The sequence below is a fragment of the Falco biarmicus genome, chromosome 5 (genome assembly GCF_023638135.1).
Source record: "Falco biarmicus isolate bFalBia1 chromosome 5, bFalBia1.pri, whole genome shotgun sequence".
NCBI classification, from domain to species: Eukaryota; Metazoa; Chordata; class Aves; order Falconiformes; family Falconidae; genus Falco; species Falco biarmicus.
Window position 1 is genome coordinate 22,994,011 of NC_079292.1, and position 19,897 is coordinate 23,013,907.

A 19,897-nucleotide genomic window follows, 5' to 3' on the forward strand; every position below is an offset into this window, starting at 1 on the left:
CCCTTTAGCGAGCTCTGGTAGCTACAGAGCTGAAAGAACGAGAAAGGTAAGGCCTCAGACACTTAAAAAATAGTAAACAATAAATTTGTTTTTTATTTAGTAGTTATGCTGTCGTCAAAGCACAATTCTCAGAAGAGGAGTCTCCTGTTAATGTAGTTTTCAGGTTAGCCCCATAAACCCCACAGTGTGGTACCCATCACACACAACATCCCTTAAACACACCATTACTTGGTGCTTAAATGTCTCCCTACTTACATTTGTAACAGCACTGTCCCGACAGAACAGGACTTCGGGTTTTCCAAGACCCCTTCCACAAGTTTTCACACAGGCACTGGTGAACTACTTATTTTCCAGCTATCCAGGGATTTTCCACTCAGGGGAAGCCTTGCAAATTCAAACCCCATGGTTACCAGAATTACCATGCTGATAAGCCAGGCAGTACAGACTTGTTTGGAATGAATGCAGTAAGACTTATACCTGGGTTATGCAGTATTTCTTGCTTTTGTGAGGCAGGAAGAAGCACACATTCTGCAAACAGAAGACAATTTGGGAAACCTGTAGTAAAACAGGTACACACATCTAGTAAAACATGGAACAAACATCTCTTCAAATGCAGACAGGCAGCCCTTCCTCTAGTTCGTCTCTGATTTTGAGGCTCTACTATGTTACTTCAAGTATCTTCACAGAAAGGTCAAGGTTGGAAGGGACCTCTGGAGACCATCTAGTCCAACCCTAGCTAAAGCAGATTCTCCCAGAGCAGGCTGCACAGTCACATCTAGGTGGATTTGAATGTCTCCAGGGAAGGAGACCCAACAGCCTCTCTGGGAAGCCTGTCCCAGTGCTCTGCCACCCTCAAGGCAGATAAGTTTTTCCTCGTATTCAGATGGAACTTTTTGTGTCACAGTTTGTGCCCGTTGCCCCTTGTTCTATCACTGGGCACCACTGAAAAAAGCCTGGCCCCATCCCCTTGGCACTTGCCCTTAAGATATTTGTATGCATTGATAAGATCCCCTCTCAGCCTTATCCAGGCTGAACAGCCCCAGCTCTCTCAGCCTCTCCCCACCAGGGAGGTGCTCCAGTCCCCTCATCTCTGCAGCCCTCTACTGGACCCGCTCCAGCAGTTCCGTGTCTCTCTGGAACTGGGGTACCCAGAACTGGACACAGCACTCCAGATGCTGCCTTGCCAGGGCAGAGCAGAGGCAGAGAATCATCTCCCTTTCACAGGCCCTCAGGGCTGAACTGTTGCCCCTTAAGTGCATATAAGGCTGAGACCCTCAAACACTAACTACACTTGCCTGCTTGATCTTCCTCATTACTCCCTTACCTAAAACAAAAAAGCCACCAGCTTATATCCAAACAAATACATGACACAGATTAGAACAGTGCCAGAGTGGAGGATGCCAGGATCTGCATAAAAGTATTTTATTAATAACAAACAAATAAGCACATATAACCCTTACACATATTTTTCAGGTAACACCACAAAACCATCTTGCATTAACTCCGAAAAAAAAAATTCCTGCTCAAAAGGCCATCACCTCCAGAGTTTCAGGCAACATCAAGACCACACAGTTTCCGTACAATTTGGTATTTTCAGTCTAGCTCTCGCTGGTTCAATGTTACACTCCTGAAGCCACAGATACAGTGGCTGAATGGGTACATGACCCGATTAGTCCAAAACAATCTTTATAGATTATATAATATGCTTGTTGCTGAACCACAGGCATGAGGATTCATCCTTTGCATTTTTTATCAGGTGTTGATAATTCAGTGACCTGCTGTCTGTATGTCTTGATTAATATCTTGCACCACACTTCCATCCAAACAGAGTCAGTGGCAAATTAATGTTTTTCTTAGAGGACTGTAATAAACTGAAGTATGATTAAAGACATCTCAGAAAGTCACCACTTTGGCAGAAAAGCCAGTAAGAGATAAAAATCAGCTTAGAAAAATGCTGCCTTTCAGAAGGGGCTATGATGCCACTTCAACAGTGATGATTTCACATTTTCCAGTATCTTGATCTGTGCAGGTAACATGCAAGGACCCATCCCTAGATAAAAGAGATACGTTTAGGACTGTTTCAGCACAACACTTAGAATGTTACTGTATGTTCCAGAGACTATGAACAACAGTCTTCATGCAGAGATTAGAAGATTAGCATCAAAATATCCAGGGAAGAACATGCTTCAACACAGATGAAACTGATCTATGAAATGAAGTTAAGTTTATTTAATATTTAAGATATCCACTTGTCCTCCATTAAAGCATGTACCTTCTCTAAATGTGTTGGAGCAGATTCAGGAATGTGTTTAAATATTGTAACCAAGTTTATTTGCTACAGGTTTGTGACTGGAGTATGCAGTAATATTAACTCAAAACACTCATCTTGAACTCTGAGTTAACAGCAACAACAGATAAGCATGTCTTCTCAAAGCATGAGAACTTGATTTTTAAAAAGTAGTAGTCTAAATAGCAAGAATCTCCTTCAACAAGGAAAGTGTTTTTCAAAATCCAAGAATTAAGAGACAATATTGAATCCTATTTCATCTAGACCGTCACGCAATGTTTAGATAGAAATAGATGTGCTCTAGGGAACTTTCTGTATCTTTTTCACCTAAATGAACATCATCAGGAGGAAGTATTAGCAAAATAAGAGAAGAAATAAAAGCTGGAAGAGGAAGAGGAGGAGGAAAAGGGAAAAAAGGAGTAGGAGAATGAGAAGGAGGAAGAACAGGAAGACTGGGAGAACTGAAGTGGTTCGACTCAATCTTAAGGGTTTTTTCCAACCTAAACAACTATATGATTCTAAGTATTACTAAACCCCCCTTTAAAATAATGCAGGTTTTCTGCACTACACAGTTGCATATATAATCCCCAAGATGTTTTTCATATCAATGCTGAATGCAAATCTCTGTACGACTAACAAGGTATTTTAAGTTGTCTGTTAATAAAGCACCTGATAGTTAACGCAAGTAAGTATTTTGAACTCAAATAGCAAGTAGGTTTTAGTTTTTAGCAACATCTAGACAACTTTCATATTCTTTAGAAAAGCAATATGAACTTCATGACAGGCCTTAGAAGACAAACATGTTTTGACTACTTGGAATTCTACCTTCTGATATCTTTTTAAACTATTTGGACTATCTTAAATGAGCCCAAGCACTCCCATTAGGGCCTAAGAAGGTAAGAGAAATTTCTTCAATATCGCATCATCCCTATTCCCTCACCTGCCATAAGATACTTTATATTTTCCCATAATAAATAGGCAATTCTGTAAGTCTGGTTTCCTGTGGCATTGTTTCTCATGCTTAACAACTCCATCTCTGAAAGGACAGAACCACAGGTTTTCCTCACAAACACTGCATATGAGAAGGCCTTCATAAATTCCTTCCCAACTAATAAAGACATATTCTACCTCAGTCATTACCAAGAGTGCAGGCATTCAGCAGAACTACCTGTCCCCCTTCCACAGGAAATCTGAGACCATGACGGCTCTCAAGCATGGTTAAACTGATCAACAGTCCACAAGTTGCTAAAACTTAACATAATTGTGCAGATGCTTTTTATTTCTTTAGGATTCAAACAACGAAAGCACATGAAGTACTGCATAAAAAACACATTACAACAGAATTCACCCCTGCAAGCAATGAATTGCTGGAATTTCTCAACATAAAATTAAACATCCTGCAACAGGAGACAAGACTGCTTATCAGAAGTATGACATATCAAGTTAAGTAGCAGAACAATAAATATTTTGGGTACCTTTTCATAGTGAGAACAGTTAGTATATCATGTAGGCCATCCTCCTTTTTATCTAAATCCTGGAGTATAATCTATTAAAAAATAAAAATTGTGATCATAGTCAAGTTCTCTAAATCCTTGCACAGCAGTTTAGTGGAAGTGACACAATAGCTAAGGTGAGCAAATCATTGTTTAGTAACTCATCTAATAATTAAACATCAAAACATGATGTGGGCTTCATCTGCAGTGCAAATCTACATATTTTTAGCAATTTATTCTACTGCTTCAGTGGTTTTGTTCCAGGATCTATCACCAAGATAGCTGGAGTACCTACAACTCCCACAGACTACAGTAAGAGCTGAGCACGTTCCTTTACTTAGGACCAGTTCTGTAATTATTAACTAAGGGGATGAGGAAAGGATGTTAAAGATCTTTGGGCAGGACTAAGGTGGAACAACAATTTTCTCAAGTATTCCATCCATTTCAGCCACATCTGCCCCCTCCTTGATGCCAAGGGTACGGAAGCCATGGTAAGCACACCATCACTGTTTAAAACAAGCTGTGTTCTCTCAACAGATTAACTCCTGAGAAACATATCAGGTGAGGATTTAATCATTATCATCTTACCACTGTGAAAAATTAAATGTGGTATTTAATACCAAGATCCTGTCTAATCTAGGAAGATCAAGAAGCAACCAACAGTACACACACTCGCTACATCACAGCCTCCAGCGGTTTTATTTCTAAAACGTTAGAGATCTGTGTACTACTGGAATGACGGGTTATGATCTCTCATCCCAGGTGCGCTTAACTACAGTAGTGCCAAACATCAAATCCAGCCAGCTGATTAGAAATTCAAAAGGGAAACTTCAATTTCTTTAAAAAGTACTTAAATACTTCATAACACATTCACAGAAGAATGCTTAAAGACTGTTTCCAAGGAGATGCATATCATTCTGATTTTGTAACAAAAAGTCTTAGTAGTCTAGGTGGGATTTGCTTTGGTTTTTTTCAGACTCATTTGATTTCCAAGTGGTTGATATTAAAGGCGCATACAAATATGTATATACTTACCTGTGCAAATTTACCTTCTTCATTCATGGGACTTTTCCCCAATGACTCGTATAGCTCAAGGCACACAGAAGAAGTGTTTCCAGGAGCATGCAGGGTGTGCTGCCTTCGTGCTGGTAATGGTGTCCCTGATGGAAATAGCACTGTGAATTTGTCAGCCCCCGACTCGTCTACTCCCTTTAAAAAGAAAAAAAAAGTTCACACCTTTCTCTTAAGTACTTTACTGAGCTGGAAACGTTACAACAGTGCTCCATGAAAAAAGAAATGCAAGATTCATTCTCTGCCACATTACCATCACAGCAAGTAAAAACAAAACAAAAAACCCACAACAAAACCTGTTTCTATAAATAAATGAAAAAGTCCAACTATTAAAACGTAGCAAAGGCACAATCCGTCTCCCCTTAAATATCAAGCAGATTATTCCTGTCTTTTTTGTTGATAAACCTAAATTAACACTTAGTGTTGACCTATCACCAATCTGTAGAACTGATAATAAACAATACTGTTTCTCTAACATCATCCATTAAGTAGTGCTGTATATTCACTGCAGCAGTAAAGTTAAATAATTTTAGCCTTACCTTAAGAAGAATATCTTTGGCAGAACACTCAATAAATGCTTCTTCTTCTAACAAGGTATTCTCTTTCCCTAGCAGAATTCCTGCCTCTATGGCTGCACCAATGGGAATCACTTCATCTGGAGGAATTGAATTCAGTAATTCCACAGTTGGGAAAATGTCTTTGATCAGCTGCTGTAGCTTTGGGATTCGAGCAGACCCACCACACAGAACTACCTGGAAAACATGCCTTAATGATTTCAAATCTTTCTTCTGACACATAAAACAGACAAGCTGCAACCTGCAATACAGAAATGCAAACTGCTCTGGAATATTTTATCATCTGTAGCTGTTAAAAGAAAAAAATATGCCAGCTCTGCTTGACTTTTGTTACTTTTGTGTTTGAAATTAAAGTAGCTTGCACACTTGAAATGGTGTCTTGGAAAAGTGTTTATTATAGTAAGCATCAGCTAGATGAGGTACCATTTGAAAAACTGATAAATTAATCATAAAATAACATCAGGCTGGAAGGTATCTCCAGGTCACCTACTCCAACCTCCTGCCCAGAACAGGCCCAGTTATAACAGGCTGCTCAGGACCTGATCTCCATGGACAGGGATTCTACACTCTATGGGCACTTACATCAGTGTTTGATGACCCTCACATGGCAGCATTTTTTCTCGCTAAGTTTCCCCATGTTGTAGCTTGTAGCTGCCTGCCACTCACCCTTCATGCACCTATAGGAAGTGCTCCATCATGCTCTTGTCATGCACGTATAGGAAGGAGTAAGTTTAGGTTGTTTCAGGTATGCTTTACCAATAGGTAACTGTAGGCAGCACCAGTCTCCCCTGTGCCTCTTCTTACAGGTGAGCAAACCCAGCTCTCTTGGCCCAAACCACCATGGTAGCCCTCCAACTGGACTGGCTCCAGTATGTCAGAACCTCTTGTAATTTTTTGGCTTCACAGAAGATGATTGTATCTGGACACTCTGTCCAAGTACCAAAGAGGCAAAAGAAACACCCACTTTCCTGTACCTGTGGCTACACTCTTGCTATTACAGCCCAGCATGCAACCAGCTTGCTTGCTGCAGAGGCACACTGCCAACTGCTATTAAACTTACTGCCTGTTACAACTCCCATGCCTCTCCCTGCACAGCTGCTTTCAGCAACCACCAGCCTGTCCTGCTGGCACAGGATCATTCCATCCCACACTCTACATTTGCCTCTGTTGTCCATCATGATCATCTTTTTCATTGGACTGGATGATCACTGTGGGTCCCTTCCAACTGAAATATTCTATTATATATATTTCTCTTGCCTTTTTCAACCCCTCTGAACAGCAGCCTTGACCTACAGTGGTATTGATTGCTCCCCTCATTTTGGTACTGTCTGCAAACTTGCTGAGCACATGCTAGCCCATCATCCACACTATTAATAGGGACATTAAACTGTATTAGCCCCAGTATCAAACCCTGAGGGCCATCACTGAGAACCAGCTATCACTTACTGATCTTGTGGAAGAAAAAAAAACCTTAAAACCCTTCTCTTACTACAGTAACTCAGTTGAGATTGACCAGATCTGGGAACAAAGCTAGTTCCTACTATTCTTCATTTACAACTCTTAAGTTATGTTTTGCATTTAATGTAAAAATAAATGAACATAAAGTGGGCCCCCAACACATTCAGGCCTGAGAGAACAGCACATTGGACAACCTAAAAAATACCGCCACCAGAAAAAACCCGACTTTTTTTTATATATATATATATAAAATTAAATATGGCCTGGGATATTTCATTATCCTAGCAGCGAAACTCAGATGTGACACAGCAGACACTAATTAAGAGTCTGAAAATGCATGAAGTATCATTAAAAGTGTCAGCTAACTCTTGCTGCAGAATTTACATGCCAATTCCATCATTCCATCAGCAACAAATGCAGCACTATTTGCTACGCACAGGTGCGACAGAGGTTGAGATGAAGTTACTCTCTTACACCAAAGCAAAAAAAAGACATTTTAATGAAATTAATAATGTTTGCTACTTACCACCTCTGGTATTAAAGCACTCTGTGGTTTAGCATCTAATGTGTTTTTAGGTTTAAGCTAACAAGGAGGAACATAGGCACCAAGTAGACACTAAGCAGTTTGTTCAACTCCTAAGACACAAGCTGAAACTTGGGCTTTCTTCAGATGCTTCAAAGCCCATCCAAAGCTCAGTGATGGTAGAGGAAAGGCTATATACTAAACTTAAAGGTATTCCTCAGCTCTACCAAGAGTTACAGAAACACACCAAACTGAGACAAATCCTCTTCCATTTACTCAATATGCAGCAGTAAAACCACTTAACTCTGACTGTACCTTACACTTAACTTCAAGCAATCAAACTCAAAACAAAGATAGGAGTGCTAGAGATAGTCTACATACTTCACTGGATCTGAGCCAAAAATGCTTAAACACATAATGAAATAATCTCAGACTGCAAGGAAAACAGGCCCCACAAATATTCTTCCTGTGGAGTTACAAAGTATACTACAGACAAGTGATTTCTATTATTACCTTATTAATATCATCTGCTGTAAATCCAACTTGCTGCAAGAGCTTTTTAATTGCTTCTACACATTTATTAAAAAGTGAAGAACAGATAAGTTCAAACCTGGCCCTAGAAGGAAAAAACAAACAAAACCAACACATTCAAGAAGAGTCACTGCATACATTAGAGACAAATATCTGAAATGCAGAAATAATCATTTTCAGAGTATACTTTTGTTCTCTAGCTGTATCTGGTACTAAAGGGATTTTTGTTTTTTTTGTTTTTTAAAATCTCATTTCCAAATTATTAAGCTGGAAGATTCCATCATTAACACCTACATGGACTGCACATTCACTCTTGTGTACTCAGAAGAAAAAACAGTATTGCTGTCTTGGATCGTATGTGAAAAGAAGCAAAAAACCTTGGAACTGCTTCATCATCTTTAAAACTGAGACACAAATATGCAAATGTGCCTCTTGAATTTTCAGAGACAAATGGAGCCGTGTCCTTATTTGCAAGCAGGGAGTAGGTTAGCAGATTGAAAAAACCCTTGTGCTTACTTCAGGCTCTTTCGAGGCTGAATAGGAAGTTTTACAAACAGAAGTCATATTCTGCAACACTAGTCCACAGGACTGGCATCCTTATCCAAAAATGAGCCAAAACAAGTTACAGAGAATAGCTTCTCACACCTGCAAAACATACTGTGCTGTATTTTACCAGATCCAACTGCTGCAGTGGTAGATGCATAGCTCTGGAATTGATAAGTCTTATTTCATTTTGCTAAAGCTGCTGCTGACTGAAAGAGCAATCAAAATTAGCCAAACGTCTCAATAAGATTATCCCAAGAAAGAAGAAACTTATGACAGCAGTATGAACAAAAAGAAAACAGCTTTCTACTCCAGCTGTCAAAAAGAGGCAACGTCAAAACTTCCATGACTCCTATCATCTTTTAGGTGAGAGTCCAAAAGTAGTCTTTAAGGAAAACCCAACAAAAATAGTAATTAGGGGATACACACACATACACGACATCACCTTGAGTAATTATAGTATCTATTCCCCTTTCCATCAACAACCAGCCTCCAAGTATGAGGTGTCCTTGCACCTTATTGTCTAGCCATTAGGACAACATTGTTACTGTTACTACCCTAACTACTACAGATTGCATCATAGCAGAACCAATTAATATGAAAATAGAGCTGAAAAAGCAAGCTGGTCTTCTTTTACTTCTACTCCTGAAATTAATGTTACCAAAAATATCAAAGCTTACTGAACATCCTAAGTACTATCTAGAATTTCAAGCATAGTTTTATATAAAAGCAGTAGCTTCAAGATCTGCTTTACCTGGACACATTACAATCAAAATCTAATCCATCATACAATGAATCTACAAAACAGTTTGCACTCCCCAGGGTTGATAAAGAGTGCTTCGCAATATCAGCGCTGTTCATTAACTTCATCATGGCTCTGGGATTTTCTCTAATATCATGTTTACATGACCTACATTTAAAAAAAAGAAGAAATATCAGTTCAGAGAGACAGGCATTTGAGTGATAACACTATTTTTCTAAAAGGAGAAACAGGTTAGAGCTATTGAACTTCTTTGCTGTAGACATTTTAGTACTATCTACAATGACACTATTGAAAGCTCTCAAAGTGTCCATTTCAATTTCAACCAAAGAACATTGTGTAGAAGCACCCTGAACTCAGGCATTAATGTTCATCATACAGATGTTTTTCAGAACAGTTTCTCAGCTGAACAAGTCCTGTAGAAGCTGCAAGGAACAGCAAGAAAAGGTCTGCAAGTTAACCAATTTTAGCCACGTATCAGTAAGAAACAGAACACTAAACATCAGACATGTTGTCAACAAAATATGTTTCATTCAAAAAGTCTCCTTCTGTATATAGTATGCAACTGAACACTTCAAGATCATTAGAGCCAATGGTAATGCAACTGTTCATTTTGGTTCATCATAGGATGACATGCCATAGAGACTTCAGTCTGATGACCCAAGCCCCTCCACCATCCTTCATGCCAACTAGAAAATCAAAACCAAACCCACACAGGTGAATTCCCTGCCACCCCAAAAGTTGTGACTGAAAGGATGTAAACAGCCTGTAGTGACATACAACACTCAAAACACAGAACAGTTCATAGTCAAGCCCTTATAGTTCAACACCGACTTCAGGCAACAACTACCCAAAGCCAGGTGTTCACCGGTCTTCCTCCTTGGCCCCCAACAACTGACTGTTCCTTTAGTATCTTTACTGGAGCCATTTTGCTTGCAGTCTGCCTGATCCGAAAACTGGGTAAGAATTTATACTTTTTTTGAAAGCAAGCACCAGATAACGAAGTTCCTGTCTTTAGGGCAACACGCTTGAAATTCAAAACCTACCTCTGAAATTCAGAAGCCAAGTGCTGTGCTAGAGCTTCAGTGAAGCAAACTCCACCAATGCCATCATCTGTGTTTGTAGCAAGCACACGATATATTCCACTGTTCACTTCTATGACTGTGATAGAAAGTGACGTTCCACCAAGTTTATAAACCAACACATTGCTGCCACATTAAAAAAAAGATAATAATTGGAAGTAGCATTAATAAGCCACATAAAATTGTGTTAACTTTAATACACCATCTAAAAAAAATACTACCTTATAAGGTATGGCAGGTTTTAATCAGTTTTGTCAAGAGAATTTGATCTGGGGTGTTTGTATTTAATGCATCTCAGTACTTCTGACTATTTGACAATGTTCCCTAAAGAACAAAATTAGTCTCTTTCGTACAGTGAGAACAGCCAATATTTCTCCTACAACACAACTGAGAAAAGAATTCTAAAAAAATAAAACCCCAAACACAGGAATTTAAAACACTACAGATTTACAGCTTCTGAATTGGTTTTGGTTTTATTAAGAACCCCCCCCCCCAAAAAAACCCAAAAACAAGCCTCAAATAATTAACTTTGTATTGACTGCTAAGGCAACACAGCATTCCCTCGTTTAAGATTCCTCAGGATTTAAGTACAGCAGCTTAAATTTAAGAAGTAAAATATTAGGATTTTACCTTTTCCCAGTGGGTGAGTCTTGGCCAATTCCATACGCCAGGAGAGCTGCAGACGGCTCATGAATTAATCTCAGAACATTAAATCCAGCGGCTGCAGCTGCTTCCCTGTGATAAGGCATAACAGCATTTCATTTTACTTTCATAACTTCACTGAAGTCACATGCTATTAAGATTTCATCTGAACTACTTATGCTACCAACTCAGAACTTGGTTACAGCATGGTATTAACAAAGCGAAGTGACTGGAACAGAAAGGTATCAAGAAGTTCAGTTGCTGCTGTGTTCTTCAGGTAGTTAGATCTGCCCTGTGTTCATTGCGAAAGAAAACACAGATGTACCCGTCCACATACCTCATAAAACCAGCAAAAACTGCACCCTCAATCAAACTTGGTAACTTCTCTTCAGGTGTCATATTAAAAGTTTTTGGCACATTATTTCAACACGTATGCTAAGAAAATTGGTTTTACTTCCAAATCAAGTTACTGCACCTCACTTACATTTTCTTTGCATGTTTTCTTGAAACTTCAGTAACACTGGGACTGCCCTGCAAGTTGTTTCCTCCCTTTGAAGTAATTTTGTAACTGGTATACCAAAGCAATAGAATGTTTCATTATACATACTGCAAACACTCAGCTCACTAATGTTTTAAGTGTGCTTTAAGCATTTCATGATAGTCATAAGGGCTTCTACATATCAGAAAGTAGAAATAGATGCTGCCAATTACGCACAGCTTTAAGTCTACCTATGTTTTCATATTGAGTAACTTATACCACAGAACTTTTTCCAAACAGAACTTCGAAGTAGAATACTGGTGTGGGATTCTGTATCTGCTCTCTGACATAACAGTCCTCAATAAAGTCACATAACACAGCTTGGATTGGCAAGTGTCATATAAATGGAGGAGGGCTGAGAAATTATTTGCATTTCAAAGGGGACACTGAAAATCCACATCTGAAATGACATTCTATCATTGATGATACCAAAATTCCCTCTCACTTTAATTGAATCAGAATTTCATTTTTGTTCCAACAGTGAATTCCATGAAAAGTTTCCAAAGTCATGATTTAATCTGCTTTTGTATTTTCCCAATTCAAGTAGCTCCCAGTGTCCTGACTGACTGTTGCAAGCTAAAGTCCGGCAGAATTCCCATTGCTGATCTGCCAGTCTGCTTTAGGCACGTTAAATAACAAAAAGAAATATCTTTATCTTCTTACCCAAGGGCATTTTTCTGATTCTCTCCAAAATCAAATGGTACAGTGATAACAACGTCATTTACATCTGAACCCAACGCAGACTGAGCAGTTTCTGTTTATGAACATAGGCAGAACATATTTATTACAAGCAAAAAAACCAATACACCACATCTTAAAAATATGAGAACAGCTTAAAAACTAAAATCTTTTATGGTTTTATTTATACCTTTCATTTTACTGAAAATTAGTTTTGCCACATCTTCTGGGTTAATAAGTTTATTATCTATTTCATACTGAATTTTTCCATTCTTCTCAATTATCTGTAAGCAAAACCAACATACCTTTGTTAGATATGTAATATGGTTATTAACAGAAAGTAATGTTTAATTTAGTTTCTGTTCAAAGTAAAAAGCACTAGACTGCATAAATACCTTCTGCATTAGCACTCAACTACAAGAGAGTAAGTGCTTCCAAGATGCTTATCAAAGGTCACAAAAAATTTGCATTATCCAACAGACATGACAGTGACACATGTGGACTTAAAGACTCCAGACTTCCTTTTTCTATAAAAAGTTTTCCTTAGTATAAAAGCAATGTTTAGAACAGAAATACTTGCCTGCTTGTATTAGTTAAGAAAAAAAACCAACTCTATATAAGCATGTCAATACAGTCAAAAACCAGAGACAAACTCATTCCTTCTTCAGCCATGTATTTTCCAGGATAATTTTTCTCTTGTTTTGTAAAAAGTTTTCTAGTAACAAGCACAGTATTATCCAAATTAAATACCCAGATTAAATCAAGGAAACAAGCATTTTTATCACAAGATGCTGCAAGCTGAGCATGTACCAGCACTAAGAAACACCACAATGCTATTACCCAAATATATTAAGACAACTCCCTTTTGAGAATGGCCAATATAGATATATAACTTTTCTGCTGGACTAACACATGTTATGACGGCAGAGCTCAGAACACAGTTAAATGTCTTATAATACTTTCTCCTTTATAAAAAGGAGAAACGTTCCACATCGTAGCAGATGGACCTCATATAATGAGCTGATCACTACAGAACACAAACGTGGTGTGGCATAAACAGTAAGAAACATAAAAATGATACAAGTTATTCTGGGAACAACAAAAAACCTATAGGTCATACTCACTGAACATTTGCTTTCTGCAATATATTTTGCTGCCTGTGGGTCACCCGAGCTGTCCAGACAAATTCAAAATAACAAAGTAAATCATATGCTCAAGGGTAATTGCACAAATTCATCCTGTTGTTCTTTGTAAAGTCTACAGCATATGAAGCTATACTTCAACCAAAATTCCCGTTTCCACTCTATAAATACCTTTGAACACTTTCGATACCTTTTGGAGAAGAAAAGCCAACAGTTCTGACTGCTGGTATCTTTCAACCTCCTTTCCAAAGACTAATGACTGAAAAAATGCCTACTAGCTGGTGAAAAGAGAAAACAAACCCCAACATATCATTTTAAACTGCTATCCCAAATAATAATTATGAAAAGTTTCAGCAGCACCTTTGCTGCATTGACTGAAATAACATGACAACAATAAGCTGACTATCCTTAATCCTCTACTAACCATGCAAAGTTATGCATCTGAAAAGCGTTGATAAATACATCAGAATGGATATAATTTTGTTAACACCTTTCAATGAAAGGCCTGTAACACACAGCTAGGTTATCACTGAAAAATCTTCTTGCATCTCTGAGGTTAGAGCTAAACCAAGTTTAGTTTTAGCAACATTGTAACCACCAGCCCAAATCTTCACAGTTCCACCAACTGCAGAATCACAACAGGCATTATTACATCAGTCCATTTCCCAACTAATGAAAGCAACACAAAGTGTCATGCAGGTAAAACCACAGCAAAACATCCTGGTAACAAGTCATTTTAGTTAAGAAACTTAAGTACATATCAAAAACATTTATGCAACTCTTTACTAAATTCCACAATTTTATTTTCACAGATAGATTCAGATCTAAACCACTATGCACCTCTTTACTCCTGGAACGAAATGTAGGGCATGTTCATAATATAACAATAACATAATATCAGTGCTGAAACTACCAACCAGCTTTAATAGGGAAAATTAAACTTCTCACCTTCCCTTTCACACCTGTTCTCTTACCTTCGCCCAAGGATCTTCTTTACTTTCACTACCGTGTTTGAAATATTTCTTATTCTACTTTGCTTTGCAGCTAAGCCAACAACCTGTATAAAAAATTAAGGGGAGAAAAAAAAAAACCAAAATGAGCAACAGGCAGAGCTCCCCTCCTCTCCCAACCACCGCCACAGAGGGAGGCCTCACCTCCTCACTTTCCGAGAAAGCAACGACGGCAGGAGTGACTCTGTCCCCGGCGTCGTTGGCGACCACGTCGGCGCGGCCATCCTGCGGACAGAAGCACCACCCGTGACCGCCCCGCCAGGACCCCACGCCCCCTCAGGCCTTCACTCGCCGCCTGAGCCTGCAGCGCCGTGAGGGACCAGAGACCACCGCAGCCCAACCTCTCCTCCCGACAAGGACCCCGGGCGCAGCCCCCCACCTTATAGACGGCGGCGCAGGCACAGGTAGCGCCCAGGTGGACACCGATGGCCGCCATGAACCCCTCCCACTCCCCACGCGCCCGCCGCCCCACAATGCGCTGCACGCCCCGCCCCGCCCCCGCTTCCAACCAATCCCTCTCCACTCGGCTCACCGGCCGCCAGTCAGAGCCCGCGCCGCGGTGTCTCGCGAACCGGAGGGGAGCGCTTGGCAGGCTGTCATCGGCGGAGCAGCCAATGACAAAACCGGAGCGGTGACGTCATCGAGCATGGCAACGGGGCAGGCTGCGGGCGCTGGGCGCGGGCGGGCGAGCGGGCGCCGAGCGGCCGCTGGGGGGAGGTCGCCAGGCGGGGCCCGGGCCGGCTGTTTGTTTAACCCCAGAAGACCCAACCATTACGGAAACGGAGATTAAGACGGAGAAAGGCGAGGGAAGCCGTTTGGTGCGTGCTGGGGTGTGTGTGTCAGTGGCATCTCTCATGTTTTAATTGCAGGCAATGAAGCACGCGGAGGCGGTGTAAATATTTTTTTTTATGCAAGTGCTGTAGTTACTAGCAAATCAGTCAAGCTGAAGCACCGATTATCTAACCAGGCATGAGTGATGTCTGAAGGCAAAGCTCAGTGTCCTGTTACGTTGCACTTCTATTGCAGAAATCCGCATTGGCATTACCACACACACACACACACACAAAAGGAAATTATTTCTAATCAATCCTGGGGGAACTGAACATCATCCGCACAGAGTTCACTTCGCCCTGCCCAGAGCTGTCTCCACACTGAAAGCTCCTGAGGTTTTGGTGTGGCCCTTCGATGTGGGCAGCCAGATTCTCTGTGGCCGTCACAGGGCGCCAGGCACCGTGTGCCTGCGGCCCCCGGCTGCAGAGGTGGTGGTGCTCCTGGAGGTTTGGATGCTCCTTTGCCTCTAATTTCAATAGGGAGCCCAAATGCCCTGCAGTACCATCTCACTGCATCATTCTGAATTAAATATGGTCCTTGTCGTGCTTTATATATGATACATCGAAGGTTAAAGGAATTCATCAAGGTCACATAGAGGTAAAAGGAGTTACCTAGAGTCACAAAGGGGTTTTGTGTCCCAAAACTGATCCCTGGGCTTCTTCAGTCATGGGACAATCTTCCTTTCAGTAACTGAGCCAGCTGACCAAAGGCTGGAGCTCAGCTTGCCAGAAGTCCGTGCCTGGGAGATGATCACAGTGTTGATAAAGGCAAAACTTATACAGCTGACAACAATACCTTTGAATTTTGTCCAAATTGTAGCTCCTTTTGGTCTGCTCTTGTGCACAGAGGAATGAAAGGAGAAGGGTAGAGGTGAGCAGGAGAGACCTGTGGGGACTGGAGAAAGGTGTTGTAGAAGAAAACAATGATAGAAGTGGTGCTTTTGGCAAAAGAAAAATTGGAGGAAGTCTGGAAAGAGACACTGAAGATAGAAGGGTAAAAGAGAACAGAAGCCCCTAGTGCAGAAATCAAGAATACTTTCCTGTGCTTTCCCCCAAATCCTAATACCAGTTGCGCCATTTGTGGCAATACACTGTTAATTAGAACCTAAACCAGTACGTGTAACCTGTGCATCAAAAAGTGCTTGTGGCCACCCTGCTAACATCTCCTATACAACTAAGCACATTCACGATTATTTTCCAGTTGTTTTTTCATGAATGCGTCAAGATGGACACACAGAAGTTCTGCTTATCTTAACTAAAGCAGTTAATTTTCCTTCCAGGTGTAAGCAAATCTGAGTGGAAGCAGGCAAGAATGCCTTGGCAGAGGTTTGTGGTGGCCAGTAGGGTTTGCTGCAGAGTAAAAAGCCCTTCTCTGTGGCCTTCCTATTTTTTTGGACAGTGCTTTTAGCTAATGGAGAAGCATAGAGGTTACACTGAGCTTGAGTACACTGAGAGATGGGGTGAACAGCCCACTTACAAAGTGGAAGATGCTGCCCTGCTTGCTATGGCAGTTCTGTAAGTGAAACCCTTAATATGCTTGTTGTTCATTAAAGGTGTGGTTGAGGAGGCGGACACTGATCTGAGCAGCAGCCTGGACTCAGGATGGAAGAGAATTTAATCTTTCATGCCTCCAGGAGAGTTATCCCTCTGAGTCAGAAGGAGAAAAGTCCAGCCCCAGTCTGATGGGAGTCCTTCACATCTCCAGGTACCTACAACAAACAAACAAACCAGCCCACTGTGCTCCCCCTGCTACAAACTCACCTCTGATTTAGCCAGGTACTCTGATGAAACTTCTTAATATTATTTCCCAGGTGACAAAAGCAGTGGCACAAACCTTCACAGCATCAGAGCTGCCTGCCCCTTCTCTCCCAGTCTGTGGCACATCTCTCAGCCATCCAAAGACCAGACAAGCCACCGTCAGACTAGCTGTTAGCACAGTATGATGTAAGCTCGCCCAAGCTTCTTCTGTACTGAGAGCTCACAGGTAGCCTGAGGAGCTTGAATGCAAAAATGGATCCCCAGCACTGTCTGTAGCCAGCTGTCTGTAGGAAAACCACAGAGATTATGACAAAAGGGCAGTAATATCTGCCGAGTTATTTAAAATGGAAGCAAGTATCTCTATTGAACAACAAACTGTTTTGTGGCTGGTAAATAGTATATACTCTAAAATGTCCCTTGGGGTGAGGAAGGAAGGATGAGAGAACTTTTAATTATCTTGTACATGTTCTGACTTAATTCTCAGGAAATTAAGCTCCAAGGAGGCTAGAGATGGCAGATGCAAGACCATTGTCTGTGATCGTCTCTGGCCTGGGGATGTCAACAGAGCCAATGGAGTTGATTCCCAGAAGAGCTGTGGAAGCACCCGTCTGTGGGGGGACCTGGGCAGTTGTCCTCCAGGTGGCATTTCCCCCCGACTTTGAAAATAACCTCTTCCTCAAGACACCAGCATGATACTGGATAGTCCTGCTGGAGATGCTGACACCTCTGTTGGAAAACTTTCATCCCCATCACTTGCCTTCATGAAAGCATCCATGAGATATTTTTTTTTTGTCATAAAAAGAAGCTCTTCAAATTCGTTGCCTAAATCTCTTGAAGTAATTGCACCGTACTTATCCATGGCATTGCTGATTTTGGGCACAGGAGTACATGCTGTTGGGACGTCTATCTGTATATCACCCCCAAAGTTGCTGGGTTTCGATGAAGGCTGCAGGCTATTTCTGGGTTCGCTGTAACACTTGCCACCCATTATTACAAAAGGCCCTTGCTGAAGTTGATTTCAGTATCCTCATTGCTTCATAGTCACAGTACCTAAGTGATAGCGAAGAGGCAAGTTCACTTAGTGGATCAGACTAATTAAGTACTTGTGTTAATTTTTAATAAGTGGAACAGAATGTTTTTATGGGTTGCAGGTTGAGGCTGACTGCTATGGAGTTTTCTCACAGCAGTCAAAAAAGTTTGGCAGGCAAACCTGTTGAAAAGCTGGTATTAATGCCTGTAGGTGGCATAAATGCAGCATGTAATTGCAATGCTACAACTCATCTGCAGCATTTAGTCTGTTTGGCAGCTCAGTAGGTTTGCAGTAAGGTTGAAGCCAGATTATTTTTCTGTACTTAGACCAGAGTACTTATTAGAGAATATCCCAAGATTTTTTTATAGTTTAGATGACATAAAGCATATTAAACATCTATTTGGTTTTGCTTGGAAGTGACAAATGTTAGTTTTCTTCCTCTCTTTTCTTGAAAACCTTTTGAGTGCCAGCAAAATAAATCAACCTTTATTGCACTCCCTATCACAAACTTGAGTCACAAAGTAGGAAAAATCCATTTTTCTTACAACCCAACCCAACCAAACCTTCAACTTGTACCTGGGGCGTTGATCAGCATCCACTGGATGAGCTGCTGACCCACACTGAAGTATCCCAAAAGTATCGGCAAATGACTCCAGCTGATGCAGTTTGTCTGAAAGCGACATTGTCCTGAAGATACGAACCTCTTCCAAGGTATTCCAGGACAGTTCTTTTCTGCTGCCATTCAGTCAGTTGTGGATTATTCGTGACAGGAGTAAGGAGGCACTAAAGACTAATCAAACAGCGCACATTTTTCATAGCTAGAACACAGAACCAGCACAAGTCACCTTTGACAAGGCTTTGTTGCCTATTACGAAAATCAAATACATAGGATTTTCTTTAGAGTAAGAATAAGCGCATCCACAGATAACTGCATGTACAGTCTGTGTTAATAAAACAAGAAAAAATGTAATATGCTCATTGCTGTTTGGAGAATTGCTGTAGACTGTATCAGGCACTATCATCTCTAGGCACAGCTATAATGGTCGTGGTTGCCTGAACAACTTTATTACTCTTGTCATGTCTAAGAACTTTTAAGCACACATACAAATGATTATTTTTTTTTTCCCAAGGAAAATAATAGAAAAATCTTCACATTATGTCTTTTTACATTTTTGGCCTGTTTCCTCTCCATGTCCCGGTTTTGCCATCTCCTAAATAATGTCAAACTTGCTTTGCAGGAATGTTGAAAGGTTTTAATAATAGATAGGAAGCTTGTTGAGATCCTTGGCTGGAGGATACTCTGTAAATATGAAATGTTATGGTTAATAATGCAGATCTAAGTTATGACATGAATTACAAAGGTGCCATGAGGCAATCCCAGAGCTTTCCAAGCAGGCTCTGTGGTATAAAATATGCCTGAAATTTATTTTTGTGCTCTGGGTAGAAAACCTTGTGTTCATTGAGCACTGGCATGAAGTTTATACGCTGCAGGGCAAGTTCAATACAAAACCGAGTGATCTTTAAACTAGCAGTTTAGGAAGAGCTGACTACTGAAACAGGTTGTGATCAGCTTCAATTAGTAAGTGACAGATGTCTTCGTTTTAGGCAAAGAACTGATTTAGGCATGAGAGTGCCAGCTTGAAACACAAAGTCCCTTCTGTGCACTGTCAAAGATTTACTAGTCACCTTGAGGAAGTCATTTAATTTTACTGTTTTTTGAGTTCTTATTCTGAAGAGAAAAACCAACCATGAGTTGGAAAAGAGGATTTTCCCTTCTTCCCAAGGGTGTTATGAGGATAACCACATTAATTAGTTGCCTGCTTAGAGGTGAGTGTAATAGGATGGAGTAGCTAGAACATAGCTCTTCCTTATCTCTGCTAACCAGTCCTGGTCAGTATCATGTCAACTAAATTGATTTTTACAGAAGGTGATTAAACACAATTAAA

At 40.5% G+C, this 19,897-nt stretch overlaps 1 protein-coding gene and 1 long non-coding RNA gene across 2 annotated transcripts; one reads left to right on the plus strand and one right to left on the minus strand.

Annotated features, from left to right (window-relative positions):
* Positions 1-72: 72 nt before the first annotated feature.
* Positions 73-14,821, minus strand: HSPA14 (heat shock protein family A (Hsp70) member 14). Its single transcript, XM_056342133.1, has 14 exons — positions 14,713-14,821; positions 14,478-14,558; positions 14,298-14,380; positions 13,306-13,354; positions 12,372-12,465; positions 12,167-12,257; positions 10,954-11,058; positions 10,288-10,449; positions 9,236-9,391; positions 7,921-8,023; positions 5,391-5,603; positions 4,816-4,989; positions 3,763-3,833; positions 73-2,050 (listed from the first exon to the last, which is right to left on the minus strand). The coding sequence occupies exons 1-14, from the start codon at positions 14,767-14,769 to the stop codon at positions 1,972-1,974; spliced, it is 1,518 nt and encodes a 505-aa protein (XP_056198108.1). The 5' UTR covers positions 14,770-14,821; the 3' UTR covers positions 73-1,971.
* A 74-nt stretch (positions 14,822-14,895) lies between these two features.
* Positions 14,896-19,286, plus strand: LOC130150185 (uncharacterized). Its single transcript, XR_008822136.1, has 3 exons — positions 14,896-15,151; positions 16,717-16,868; positions 17,406-19,286. It is a non-coding gene; the product is annotated as an uncharacterized LOC130150185 (long non-coding RNA).
* The last annotated feature ends 611 nt before the right edge of the window (positions 19,287-19,897 follow it).